The following is a 14,454-nucleotide window of genomic DNA, read 5'->3' as shown; positions in this document are numbered from 1 at the left end:
TAAAGAATATATATATATATATAATATATATAAAATGTGATTGGGTAACTGTCTAGAAACACTTTTAATGTTTATTGATTTTTAAAAGCCTGACATTTTAATCATCATCAGTCAGATGTTTGAATTATTTTTCAATCAGAAATAAAAATCAGTACATACAAGATTATTTCTCATTAAACAGACATTAGAAATATATTCATTGAAATAAAGGGAAAGAACATGGAGTGAGGTTTCTGTATTTGTAGAATAAAAAATTGTATTTAATAATCAAAAGTCTAGTCTTTTAAATGACTAAATTCTCACCAAAAATAGCTAAAATAATATAAATACATTGGGATATATATTGGTTAGCATAAATAGTGTATTGCAAATGGAAAATTCCTTACTTTGAGAAATAGGGAACATATGTTTAAAAGGCCTGAAGGAGAGATTTTATTAAAAACAGTATAATTCGTTCCCAGGCACTCATTCAGGCTTGATTTTGTATTTAATTCAACTGAACTTATTATATTCTTCATTTAAAAAATTCAGAATAAAATAAATTCATCATCCAGCCCAGAAACTCATCATGGTTCATATTGATAAGCTGTTCTTATTTTTATAAAGCTCACGTCTCTAACAATTAATTTCATCCTGCATATTAAATGTGTTCTTTTCCATTTAGTGACTATTGTATGATTGACAAACATTTTCTAATTATCCTCTTGCCTCTGCTGGTAAATGGAATTCTTTTTCATAATATTTTTATTAACTCTTTCTCCATTAATCTATGTTCTAGATACTTGGAAATTTCCACCAAAGACTGTTAGTAGTGAGGAAAACTTGGCATACTTACTCTATTTTTGTAATAAAAACTGTGCCTTGATCAATCATTCAGGAAATGAACAAGATTAATGACACTTTGATTCATTCGTGTATTTGTTTCTCTTAAGAGAGCTATAGCTTCAAAATATACTCCAAAGAAAGTTTTTTGGGGGGATGATAATGGGGTTCATGTATGACACCGTGTGATGCTGTCTGTGTGAATCTTCACTACAAGCCGTGCTATGATGCCCTATGACGCTGTTTTTGGCATGTGCTTTGCTATGTAATGCTGTTTGTATATGCCCTGACTACACGCAATGCTGAGCGAAAGTCTGAGTTATCTGTTCACCTCTGAATTTGCAGGTGTTTGAAATCGCTGACATAGTTGATCAGATGTCTCCTTGGGGCATGTTGCGGATCCCACGGCCACTAATTATGATCCGGGCATTCCGGATTTATTTCCGATTTGAGCTACCAAGGACCAGAATTACAAATATTTTAAAGTAAGCACTGCTTTTACATAAATTAAGGGAAAATGTTTATGACATATTTTGGTAAGCTTTACCTACTTTATTTTTTCCTCCTAGGCGATCAGGAGAACAAATATGGAGTGTTTCCATTTTCCTCCTTTTCTTTCTGCTTCTTTATGGCATTTTAGGAGTTCAGATGTTTGGGACATTTACCTATCACTGTGTAGTAAATGACACGAAACCAGGGTAAGTTTATCTACTAACTGTATTTTAACCTGGTGATTTACAAAGATGTTTCTGCAGTTTTCATGTGAAAAACCTGTGTCTCAATTGTTTTAAAAGTATTTGTGTGCTCTCCAAGGTCTGTGTTACAACTGAGCGACTAATACACACACATACATACAAAGACTTTATTTGTAAAAGCCCAGTTTGGTAATACTCCAGGCCTCCATCAACAGGTAAATGGATTAACAAGTATATCTATAGGATGACTGTGAAAGTGTTAGTTGCTCAGTCATATCCAACTCTTTGCAACCCCATGGACTGTACCCCACAAGGCTCCTCTGTCCATAGAATTCTTCAGGCAAGAGTATTGAAATGGTAGTCATTCCCTTTCCCAGGGGATCTTTCTGATCCAGGGATCAAACACAGGTCTCCTACATTGCAGGCAGATTCTTTACTGACTGAGCCACTAGGGAAGCCCACTTATAGTAACTACTGTTTGGCAATAAAAAGTATGAGATATTGATATTCACAATATCTTGGGTGAATCTCAAGATAATTATGTTGAGTGAAGAACCTAGATGAAAAAGTACATATTCTCTGATTTCATGTGTGTAAAATTCTAGAAAATGCAGATTTATCTATGATAATGAAAGGAAATCATTGCTTGCCTGGGCATAAGGGCTGGGGCAGGAATGAGAGATGATGAAAGGGCCCTAGAAAACCCTGGAGATTGGTCAATATGTTCATTATGTTGATTGTGGTTCTGTGAAGAACGTCACGATTTCTCAGGCTGTTCTTTTTAACATGTGCAGTTTATTGTATGGCAAATATTTGTTATTGTTGTTGTTACTGCAACTATTTAGAAATGTTACAGCATGAAGTAGAAATCTGATTTTCTTCATATAGTTTCTTATCCCCACACTACTTACTGTGTGTCATTACTCATAGTATTTATTCCTGCCTTTCTCATTTACTAGTTCCTGTCTATATTTGGATCTGTAGCTATGGTCTCTTTTGTGCTTGATTGACCTATCTAATGATCCCCTCATTAGTATCACACTCTGGACCCTTTTAAATACTAATGTGTCTGTATGCCTGAGGTCACCTTTCCCGACTCCAGCCTCACAGGGGCTCAGGACTCTGTTTTCTACTTCTTATAGGCATGGAAACCCAAGCTCTTGGCTCCTGAGTCCTTAGTCCTCGTTGATACCATCGTTTAATCAACTCTTGTGTTTCTCTTGTTCTAGTTTTTGCTTTCCTCTTACATGTTGCCATTTTGGAATCTCTGTTTTCTTTCTTACAAGCCCGTGTGTGTGTGTGCTCAGTCGCTCTACTGAAGTCATGGTTAATGATATATTTAGATGGATAAAAACATTATGTCAGATTGTCAAAGAAGCAGAAATGAAGAAAAGGACAGAGGAAGAAAAGCAAGCTGCTAAATTAAAGCAACAAAAGAGAAATGGTTAAAAAAATAGACAAGCCACATTAAAAGTGGAGAAAAGCAAGGAATTAGTACAAACCCAGGATAGGAAAGTTGAAGGAAGTGGTGAGGAACGGTTGACTCGTGTGGGTGAGCGAAGAGATGCACAGAGGGAAACCTGTAGGTAGGCTTCTTTTTAAGTGCATGTGGGCTGCAGAATGTGTCTAGATTGTTCCATGAATGAATATGAAGGTAGAAAAAGATATCGTGTGGGCAGGAGACAATAGAGGAGAAGTGAGGGGAAGGAAAGCTTCTGGGTGAGGAAGCGGCTGTGTGCTAACAGCAGAAAATTCAGGAGCCTGGTTTAAAGGTCCCATTTTTGTTCAAGTTGAAAGGCAAGGCTTCTCAAACATGTTCACCCAACTAGGAGATTAGGCATCATACTGCAAACTTAACTTTGATGCAGAGAATAGACTACAAATAGGGAAGATGGGTGAGAGTATTATCTGAACTCACGACCCCTGAATCATTCAGTAAGTCCTCTCAGCCAGCTCCACACTGTACTCAGGACTCAGAGACGAATGTCTGAAAAAAAAAAAAAATTAAAAGACCTCTCATATGCTGACTCTTAGCTCCAGCTCATTACATTATCCTTAAAAAAAAAAAAAAAGAGTGTACTGTGAAAAATCTCATATGTGTTGGCAGACTTTTCAGCTACTCGAGACATAACAGTGATGGGGAGATGTCTGCATTTTTCTCTTTCTGGGATTTGTATTATCAAATCTGTGCAGTCGCATAGTGCGCACACCCACGCATTTTGCCTTCTCTTTCCATGATTCTTCATTTACTGTTTGAGAAGAAGATACGTAACTGGCCACACGGTTTTATGAGCAGTGTTACTCATAAAAACAGCTTCCAGAAGTTGGAGGACTTATTTCAAGGACCAGCCATTTATGCCATTTTTTTCTTTTGTATTTTCAGCTCAGTATTAATTGAGTTTTAAAAGTCTCACTCTCAAGAAGGAAGTTTGTCGATACCGTTTTACCATTTCCAGCCGAGACATTTAATTTGCTTTATTTTTAGAGACTCAAACCATATCCAGAGTCAGAATGAAACGCATACAAATCCCAATTGAAAAGAATTTTCCAACTTTTTGTGTCCTTTCGTTGCCTCTTAACTAGGAATTTCTCATAAACATCTCTGAGTCACAGACACTAAGCTGTACGGTATGATGCTCTGCTTTCAGAGACCACGGTTGCCAGGTGCTGTCACGACCTCATTTCTCTTCGGCGTTGTCTTTTAACAATTGTTCCAATCTCTGCTTAATTGATTTGCACACATGGTAGCCAAATAACAGGACAGCTTTCAGGCAGAGATATGTCTGTTCAGAGACCTGTATGTCCTGGGTTTCAAGGCTGACCTCTGGAATTGATTATGTTAATCTGTGAAGCAGACAGGGCAAATAAAGCAGGAACTCAGTCAGCACCTAAAGTTTTGCTTTTGAATGGACCCAGTTTCTTGTAAAGCAGATAGATGAGCATCTCAGCTGTGTCCTTTATAGCAGGGGTCCTCAACCTCCTGGATCTAATGCCTGATGATATGACGCAGAGCTGATGCAGTAATAATAGAAATAAAGTGGACACGATAAAGGTAATGCACTTGAATCATCCCCAAACTATGCCCCCCACCCCCCGGTCCATGGGAAAATTATCTTCCACGAAACTGGTCCCTGGTGCTGGAACATTTGAGTACCGCTTCATTTATAGCATTACTAGTAAAGCTTTAGCTTCTTCTCCAGTAATAAATGGTGACCTAAGGCAGTTATGGAACAAATAATGGGATTTGACTAAGCAAGACAGTTCCTATCCTAAAGAGAGTTGAGAAGACCAGTGGCCTGTGGCAGAAACAGGTATTGCAAACTGCCAAATGTGATGGCAGAAATCCCCCTGAAGCTAAAAGAGGAACATGTAAGAAGGAGCTGCTAGGTGAGATAGAACAGATGAAGATTTTCCTGACACCTTATTATCATTCCTGAGAAAGGAGAGAAATTTATTCATGGCTTGGTATCAAATAATAACATCTCATCCCCAAGAATGAGATACTTAGAAAAGGTAAGGAAATGTAAATGTTAAGCATATAAAAGTTTACTGTGCAGAGAGCAAGATTCAACCAGGAGCTCAGGTTAACGTTTGTAATGACTGAACCATCCACTTTGAGACCAGAAGCTGGGGGACCACACATCACGGGCACCCTGGACTGTTCTGGTTCTTCCCTGCTGCTGCAGAGTAATTATGGATTACTTCCTTTGGGACTTAAGGAGAATCTCAGTTATGGACAGTTCATTTCATGGTTCCCCCATCCAGTGGGCTTTCCTGGTGGCTCAGACTGTAAAGAATCTGTCTTCAATGCAGGAAACCTGGGTTTGATCCTTGGGTCGGGAAGATGCCCCTGGAGAAGGGAATGGCAGCCCAATCCAGTATTTTTGCCTGGAGAATTCCATGGGCAGAGGAGCCTGACAGGGCTACAGCCCATGGGGTCACAAAGAGTTGAACACAACTGAGTGACTCAAACACATCCATTCTATTGGATACTTTAGGTCTTCCCTGGTGGCTCAGATGGTAAAGCATCTGCCCACAATGTGGGAGACCCAGGTTCGGTCCCTGGGTTGGGAAGATCCCCTGGAGAAGGAAATGGCAACCCACTCCAATATTCTTGCCTGGAGAATCCCATGGGCAGAGGAGCCTGGCAGGCTACAGTCCATGGGGTCAAAAAGAGTTGGACACGACTGAGTGACTTCACTTTCACTTTCCATCCAGTGGCAGCTTTTAGGACTTGGTGGTATTTTATAAAATATCAGTAAGACCAGAGATGATATAAAATTGGATTTGGGGGTAGTTTTCTATACTAGCCCAAATAAAATTTAAGTATTCCTTTTCGAGTACTTAGAAAATAAGTGAACGGTTGTTTTATCAACTCTGTTTACAAAACAATGAGATTTTTTAAAAATGGAAAGGTCAGGAGAATTAAAGATAGAAACATGGTGAAACTTAAGAATATTAATTTTTAATTTCCATGGACTTTATAAAGAGAGAATTTTGTACAATATGTAATATCATAAGTGCCTCAGATTCATGCAAAGGACTGTGAAGTCTTCTTGACTTATATTTAAACATTTTTTGAAAAGATGAGGAAAGACTACTCTGTTTAACTTACAGGATTCATGCTGAGGTATCTGCCAAGCGGGAGGTATAAGAACAAGTTGGGATATTGGAAATATTTTCTTTGTAATGTTTAAGAAATAAAAGTACTCTGATGATATATGTACAATAGATTTCTAACTAAATTAATAGCAATGGTTATGGAGCACCTATTATATTGCAGATATTTTGCTTATGTAACTGCTTTTTTAGAACAAATCTTACATCTGCTGCCAATACAGGAGATGTAAGAGATGCGGGTTCTATCCCTGGGTTGGGGAGATCTCCTGAAGGAAGGCATGGGTACCCACTCCAGTATTCTTTCCTGGAGAATCCCATGGACAGAGGAACCTGATGGGCTACAGTCCATGGGGATCACAAGAGTTGGACATGAATGAAGTGACTGAAGCGACTTAGCACCCATCTATGCAAGAATTTGAAAGAAAGGGAATTAACCGACATGTGTGCTTAAAGTCATATCTTTCTGACACTACCAAGTGGTGATTTCCACAGTAGAGCCTTTTCCTTGGGGTTTGCTTGTGGGTATCCAAAGGACCAGCTTAAAATGTGGCAGTTATTTAAACATTCCCTGAGATGTGTAAATTCTCTCGGTTGCCACTAATGAAGAGCAGAATCCTGAAGGAATAAGCATAGAGTTTTGTTCTGACTGAGACACAACTGCACAAGGCATGGTGTGTGTGTGGTATGTGTGTGTGAGTAAAATTGTGTATGTGTTTATAGGAATTTGTGTATATGGTCGTGCGTGTGCCTGGTGGCCTCAAGCAGCTAAAGGATCATGTAGTTATGCATCAGACTTTAGAGAAAACATGCTATATAAGGGGCAGGAAGCAGCAAAATGAATTTAAGAAGATATTTAAGAAAAGAAATGTGACCCAACACATCTGTCTCAATGTGGCCATAAGCAGAGGAGACTGAGACGGTCCTCAGGCTGGTCCCCATTTAGAAACATTGATGTAGTGGGAAATGACTATACTAAAATCAAGGGTTTATAAGACTTGTGAATTCTCTAGGCTAAACTTGGGCCCTCTATATGAGCCCTGTCACTTGTCTCAGATAGCAGCTACTTGGGGCCCATTTTAAGGCCAGCCCACAATGGGATTCCATATTCACCATCCCAGTGGTTATCTGTATTCACTACCAAGAAAAGCATTGCATATCTAAATCCTTCACATCAACTTAAATTCCAGTTTATCCTCCAAAAAGATGAAAAGGAGTTATATCACCAGTCATCTAAAATAACCTCATATTATTTCCAGAGCTAAATCACCGCATAACCTCCCTCCTTCCAGGGTGATACCTTTAGTTCCTTCAGTCTCGCCTTGCTTATCTGGTTTTCTGTCTAAACTGCACATCTGACGACGCAGAAGGCTGAGTCTCATTTCTGAGGCTCACATACAGTACTTTTGTACCATATGGAAAATGACTGTCATCATTAGCTCTTGCTTAGAAGCAGAGAAGTAACATTTGTGGCCACAGTAGGAGAAGGATTTGTGAATAACACAGAATCCCCAGACAAGTTTACATGCCTTGCAAATCTGCAGGAAAATTCCTTCCTTTACTTTTCTGGGTCTTGGTCTTTTATGACAAAAACCATCATGGCAATAATGCTCTTATAAAGAGCTTTATGTGGACTTAGAGAACTTGTGGTTACCAGAGAAGGATGCAGGGAATGGATAGTTATGGAGTTTGGGATGGGTATGTGCACACTTCTATCAACATATTTTAAATGGATAACCAACAATGTCCTACTAGATAGCACAGGAAACTGTTTAATGTCGTGTGGCAGCCTGGATGGGAGGGGAGTTTGGGGGAGAATGGACACATGTATATGCGTGACTGAACCCCTTTGCTGTCCACCTGAAACCATTACAACATTGTTAATTGGCTCTACTTCCACTATAAAATAAAAAGTTTAAGAATAACATAAAGAGCTTCTGTGTGGATGAATCTCATGTCATTTGAGAATGTTCAATATGGCCTTAATGTGATGAATACCATTCATGAATCAGGCATCTTAAATCCGTGTCCACAGACAGTAAGTATTAATGAAGAGTGATTACATTATGCATTGTAATCAACACACTTGTTGAAAATGTCAAATCCTTTTTTGTGTTGTTTGCAGAAATGTAACCTGGAACAGTTTAGCCATCCCAGATACACACTGCTCCCCAGAACTGGAAGAAGGCTACCAGTGCCCCCCAGGATTTAAATGCATGGACCTGGAAGATCTGGGACTTAGCAGGCAAGAGCTGGGCTACAGTGGCTTTAACGAGATAGGTCTGTCTTACTGATAAAACACCTTTTCTGTTTCTGTTTTACAATGTTTATGAAATGGAGACAGTAGTTACATAATTAATAGTTTATGTTCAGACTGTATAGGATTTAAGAAACACAATTGCAAATTTTAATATATTCTACCCTCCAGTGTATAACATACAGCCTGTTTCCATATAGATATGCAACAATATCTATATAGAGTTAAATATCTCTTCAATTATTAATTATAGGATTTAAAAATATTTGTTGATCACGGTTCAGGGTTCTTGGCTCAAAGAACCCCTTGAATCAACAGGGCTTGGTTCCCGTCCACATTTAACTAGTAGGCAAGGTAAGTCTTAAATAATTGGAATACTAGACATTGATGGGAGAAGGCAACGGCACCCCACTCCAGTACTCTTGCCTGGAAATTCCCATGGATGGAGGCCTGGAAGGCTGCAGTCCATGGGGTCACTGAGGGTCAGACATGACTGAACGACTTCACTTTCACTTTTCACTTTCATGCATTGGAGAAGGCAATGGCAACCCACTCCAGTACTCTTGCCTGGAGAATCCCAGGGATGGGGGAGCCTGGTGGGCTGCCATCTATGGGGTCGCACAGAGTCAGACACGACTGAAGCGACTTAGCAGCAGCAGACATTGATAGGTATGTGACAGCTGAAAAGTAATTCTGGGAACAGAAGACAGCTAATGAAGTACTTAGTGAATGTGCATCAGCTATGTAATAGAAATATGAGGAATGCTTGCATGCGAATACAATGTGCTCAAATGTGTACATTTATTCGTGGCTTGTCCTGTTAAGTCCTGAAATGTGCCATCACACGTAGACTTGGCATCTGGCATTCAGTTGGTATCATTGCATTTGTTACAATTCCATGCATGTTGTGCATATTTCATTATTGAAACAAAAAACCTTGGAATTCTAAACACATATGTTATGCTCTGAAAATTTGTCCTAGTCGGTTTAGGCAACCACAGCAAAATATCATAGACTGGGTGGCATAGACGACAGAAATGTACTTCTCCCCAGTGTGAAGGCTGTAAGTCTGGGGCAGGGTGCAGCACGGTCAGCTTTGATGAGGCCCCTCTCCTTGGCTTGCAGGCTTCTCTCTGTGTCCTTATGTGAGGGATTGAGTGGGGGCAGAAAAAGAGATGGGGGGAGAGAGAGGGAGAGAAAGTCCTCTGCTCTCTTCTTAGAAGGGCACTAATCCCATCATGGGAACCCCACCCCTCATGACCTGGTCTAAACCACATCACCCTCTGGAGTCCCCACCTCCTAATACCATCACATTGGGAATTAGGGCTTCAGTATATGAATGGCAGGGGCTGAGTAGACTCAGACATTCAGTCCATGGCACAACTGTTGGAGTCATTTGAAAATGAATTACTTTTATTTTAAAGTTTCAAGGCCCAGGTACACTTAAAAATGTTCTGGACACTTTTACCCAGGACATAAGAGGAAAATCTTTTGGTGTGTAACAGGGTGGTGGTTGCACTCTTTTGGAAGCCAAATCTAGGTATTTTTAATCTGTCCTGTGGTGTGGTTTCATTTCCCAATGGACCAGCTGTACAATGGGGATTGCATCGCCCCAAAAGAGAACAGCATCTCTGTCCACCCTGGAGGGTAACTGCTTCAAACACAGCCTGTCCACCTTCACCCATCAGGAACAGTGCCTGATGAGTCCAATTCCTACCCTATGGCTTCAGTCATCACAGCTCCTACATAGTGTTATGCAGGATGGCATAATGAACTCTGGGATAACTGTTTGAATTTCAGAAAGGACATGTGAAGCTCTTGCATTGATTGAGGCATACCTTCCAGACATATGAATTAACCCACAAGGCTTCAGCCTTTGGAGAGAATGTAATACTTGAACTTGGGCTGAAAAAACCAAATAGTTGATATTTCTAAAGGGTGAATTTTGCAAACAGCACATAAATTTTTATTCTTATATTTTAGTACAGCTGCATAGTAAATTTCCAGCATAATGGTTAGATGGATACTCTTCATTTGGCCAATGATACAGTTTTCTAATTCACAAAAATTTAGAAGGCAATAGATGTGAAACATTCTAATTTTCTGTCCTCTCTTATCTGGTTTTAGAACTGATCTTACATCCTTTCCCCTGTCTCAGAAGTGCAAACACTTTTATGGATTATGCCAGTGACTTTCAGGCATGAGTGGGAAACCACAGGTGTGGTTTGGGAGATGAGATATACAGATTTAGTAAGCTGCTCTGAGCAAGCTCCAGAAGTCCTAACAACTGGGGCAGGACTGGAATGCATGACTGGTTAGATCCTGTTGCTCTTTCTTTTAGGGGCTGAGTTTGCCCATGTCTGGAGTGGAGAGCAGCCAGCATTCAAGGTTAGGCTGCCCTTGAAGGGCAGTGGAACCCAAGGAGGCAGTGGAAACCTCCAAGCCTTTAAAATTATGTTGCTAAATCAAATCTCACCCTGATCATTTTAAATGCGGCAGTTGTGTTTACACTCCAATTGCTGCATTATATTCAACTAGATCCATCTTTCTTCACTGTTACTTACAGGGCTTCAACTAATATAGAGGAACAATACCTCTTTGAACCAGAAAGTCTACTTCTAAAGTGTGTGGGCTTAAGAAGTTCATTTCTAGGAAGGAATCACCCTTGGGGGTAATCAGTTCAGTTCAGTTTAGTCGCTCAGTTGTGTCCGACTCTTTGCGACCGCATGAATCGTAGTATGCCAGGCCTCCCTGTCCATCACCAACTCCCGGAGTTCACTCAAACTCATGTCCATCGAGTCGGTGATGCCATCCAGCCATCTCATCCTCTGTCGTCACCTTCTTCTCCTGCCCCTAATCCTTCCCAGCATTAGGGTCTTTTCCAATGAGTCAACTCTTCGCATGAGGTCGCCAAAGTATTGGAATTTCAGCTTTAGCATCATTCCTTCCAATGAACACCCAGGACTGGTCTCCCTTAGGATGGACTGGTTGGATCTCCTTGCTGTCCAAGGGACTCTCAAGAGTCTTCTCCAACACCACAGTTCAAAAGCATCAATTCTTCAGTGCTCAGCTTTCTTCACAGTCCAACTCTCACATCCATACATGACCACTGGAAAAACCATAGCCTTGACTAGACAGACCTTTGTTGCCAAAGTAATGTCTCTGCTTTTGAATATGCTATCTAGCTCGGTCATAACTTTCCTTCCAAGGAGTAAGCATCTTTTAATTTCATGGCTGCAATCACCATCTGCAGTGATTTTGGAGCCCAAAAAATAAGTCTGACACTGTTTCCGCTGTTTCCCCATCTATTTCCCACGAAGTGATGGGACCAGATGCCATGATCTTCATTTTCTGAATGTTGAGCTTTAAGCCAACTTTTTCACTCTCCACCTTCACTTTCATCAAGAGGCTTTTGAGTTCCTCTTCACTTTCTGCCATAAGGGTGGTATCATCTGCATATCTGAGGTTATTGATATTTCTCCCGGCAACCTTGATTCCAGCTTGTGCTTCTTCCAGCCCAGCATTTCTCATGATGTATTCTGCATATAAGTTAAATAAGCAGGGTGACAATATACAGCCTTGACGTACTCCTTTTCCTATTTGGAACAAGTCTGTTGTTCCATGTCCAGTTCTAACTGTTGCTTCCTGACCTGCATACAGGTTTCTCAAGAGACAGGTCAGATGGTCTGGTATTCCCATATCTTTATGAATTTCCCACAGTTTATTGTGATCCACACAAAGGCTTTTTCATAGTCAATAAAGCAGAAATAGCAATAGTCAATAGTCAATAAAGCAGTTTTTCTGGAACTCTTGCTTTTTCAATGATCCAGCAGATGTTGGCAATTTGATCTCTGGTTCCTCTGCCTTTTATAAAATAGAGGAAAACAACAGAATGGGAAAGACTAAAGATCTCTTCAAGAAAATTAGAGATACCAAGGAACATTTCATGCAAAGATGGGCTCGATAAAGGACAGAAATTGTATGGACCTAACAGAAGCAGAAGATATTAAGAAGAGGTGGCAAGAATACACAGAAGAACTGTACAAAAAAGATCTTCACGACCCAGATAATCACAATGGTGTGATCACTCACCTAGAGCCAGGCATCCTGGAATGTGAAGTCAAGTGGGTCTTACTTAGAAAGCATCACTATGAAGAAAGCTAGTGGAGGTGATAGAATTCCAGTTGAGCTATTTCAGATCCTAAAAGATGATGCTGTGAAAGTGCTGCACTCAATATGCCAGCTAATTTGGAAAACTCAGCAGTGGCCACAGGACTGGAAAAGGTCAGTTTTCATTCCAATCCCAAAGAAAGGCAATGCAAAGAATGCTCGAACTACCACACAGTTGCACTCATCTCACACTCTAGTAAAGTAATGCTCAAAATTCTCCAAGCCAGGCTCAGCAATATGTGAACTGTGAACTTCCTGATGTTCAAGCTGGTTTTAGAAAAGGCAGAGGAACCAGAGATCAAATTGCCAACATCCGCTGGATAGGCCCCCACTGAGGCAGGAGTCTTACTGTAGCTCAACTGTTTATTTGCACGTTTATCTCCCAAGGATTTAAGTTGCTGGAAAACAGGAAGCACGTCTTTTCATCTTCATGCCTCCAGGGCCTAGACCAATGTCTGCCTCATAGGGAACCCTTTATGAATATTTACCAAGGGACTGAACAAAGTATGTGTTCTCTTGAATTCACTGGTGATCCGTCATATTTGTGTTAGGATATGGAGCCGTAATAGAGAATTAAGTTGTTTTCTTGTTCTCTTCCCTGATTGCATCTGCTTTTGTTGGCAGTGTTTGTTCTTTCTCATGACTTCCGTTTCTATACAAGCTTAATTTGGTCTCTTTGCTTCTTTTTCTCAAATGATGATTGAATTCCACGTTATTGTAAAACTAATGGTTAGATAATGAAATATTGACTTTGAACTATGATAAAAAAATTTTAACATGGTCACTATAGTTTAGATTGAAATTGATAACTACTTCCTGATAGGATGTACCTATGTAGATACACAAACTAGTATTTTAGATTATTCGGCAAGTTCTTATGGAAACAAAAAGATAATGTTTCATCCAAAAATGAGGAAATTAATTTTATTAGGCACATGTGATCTTCTCTTTCTGCATGCAGCCAAATTTAAAATGCAATTAGGTGCCTAATTGTGCATTTCAATTTGGCCAGTTTACTCTATAGGTAAGTAATCATGATTAATTTAAAAGGAACATGTTTCCTTTTCTTACTAATCCAAATTTTCATGCAATACACTATATTTCAATCATGTATAAAATTTTATTTGTAAGTAGCATTATGTCTTATGAAAATTTAATGCTGATGTTGAAAAACTCAATTTTTAAAATATATTCAAAGCCAGAGTCATTAAGTAGAAAAAAATTACAAAGAGCCCCTACTGTAAGACTGTAAGACTGCAGAGTAAAGACACCTTTTTGTCTCTAAAATCATCCAAGCATTAAGGAGCCTGAGAAACAGAAATGCAATTTCCATATTTAAGGATTCAGAAAAACCTGGAACTGTGAATCCCAACCCAAGAGGACCAGGGTCCAACAGGAAACTTCCTGGAAGGACTCTGGATACTGCGAATCTCAGAGCCAGCAGGTTATGGATGGTCTAAACAACCACCGTTCACTGTACATTCAGTTTAAAAATTCAACAATAAAAATTAAATTATAGAAAATAGCAATAGAATAAAACAAAATAAAATTCCCAGAGGAGCAGAAGAGTCCTGTCTTTGGGTCAGGACATCAGTGTGTGGCTGACGGTAGGAATTTTCTGGTATTCCAAGTGACATCAAGAGGTCCTTGTTCTGCAGAACTCTGGGGGAGAGAGAGGACAGACAGTCAGTTGTGAGTTCCCTGACATGGCTGATCCGCATTGAATAGAACAAGGGAAAGACTCCAGATTTGCAAATCCGGCTCTACCGTTGTTGTTGTTTAATCCTTAGTCGTGTCCAACTCTTTTGCAACCCCATGGACTGTAGCCTGTCAAGCTCTTCTGTCTGTGGGATTCTCCAGGCAGGAATACTGGAGTGGGTTGCCATGACCTCC

At 39.9% G+C, this 14,454-nt stretch overlaps 1 protein-coding gene across 1 annotated transcript in view; it reads left to right on the top strand.

The window, feature by feature from the left end:
* The window catches only part of NALCN (sodium leak channel, non-selective), a 307,320-nt gene that overhangs the window by 36,213 nt on the left and 256,653 nt on the right, over positions 1-14,454 (top strand). The window contains exons 5-7 of the mRNA XM_086330519.1: positions 1,168-1,307; positions 1,392-1,520; positions 8,260-8,414. Of these exons, the coding sequence (XP_086186645.1) occupies positions 1,168-1,307; positions 1,392-1,520; positions 8,260-8,414 (424 nt within the window). The remainder of the gene's footprint in view (positions 1-1,167; positions 1,308-1,391; positions 1,521-8,259; positions 8,415-14,454) is intronic.

Source organism: Bos grunniens, chromosome 12 (assembly GCF_055505025.1).
Source record: "Bos grunniens cultivar Pamir isolate PY7600 chromosome 12, Bosgru_T2T1.0, whole genome shotgun sequence".
Classification (NCBI taxonomy): Eukaryota; Metazoa; Chordata; class Mammalia; order Artiodactyla; family Bovidae; genus Bos; species Bos grunniens.
This window is presented reverse-complemented; position numbering and strand designations above follow the sequence as displayed.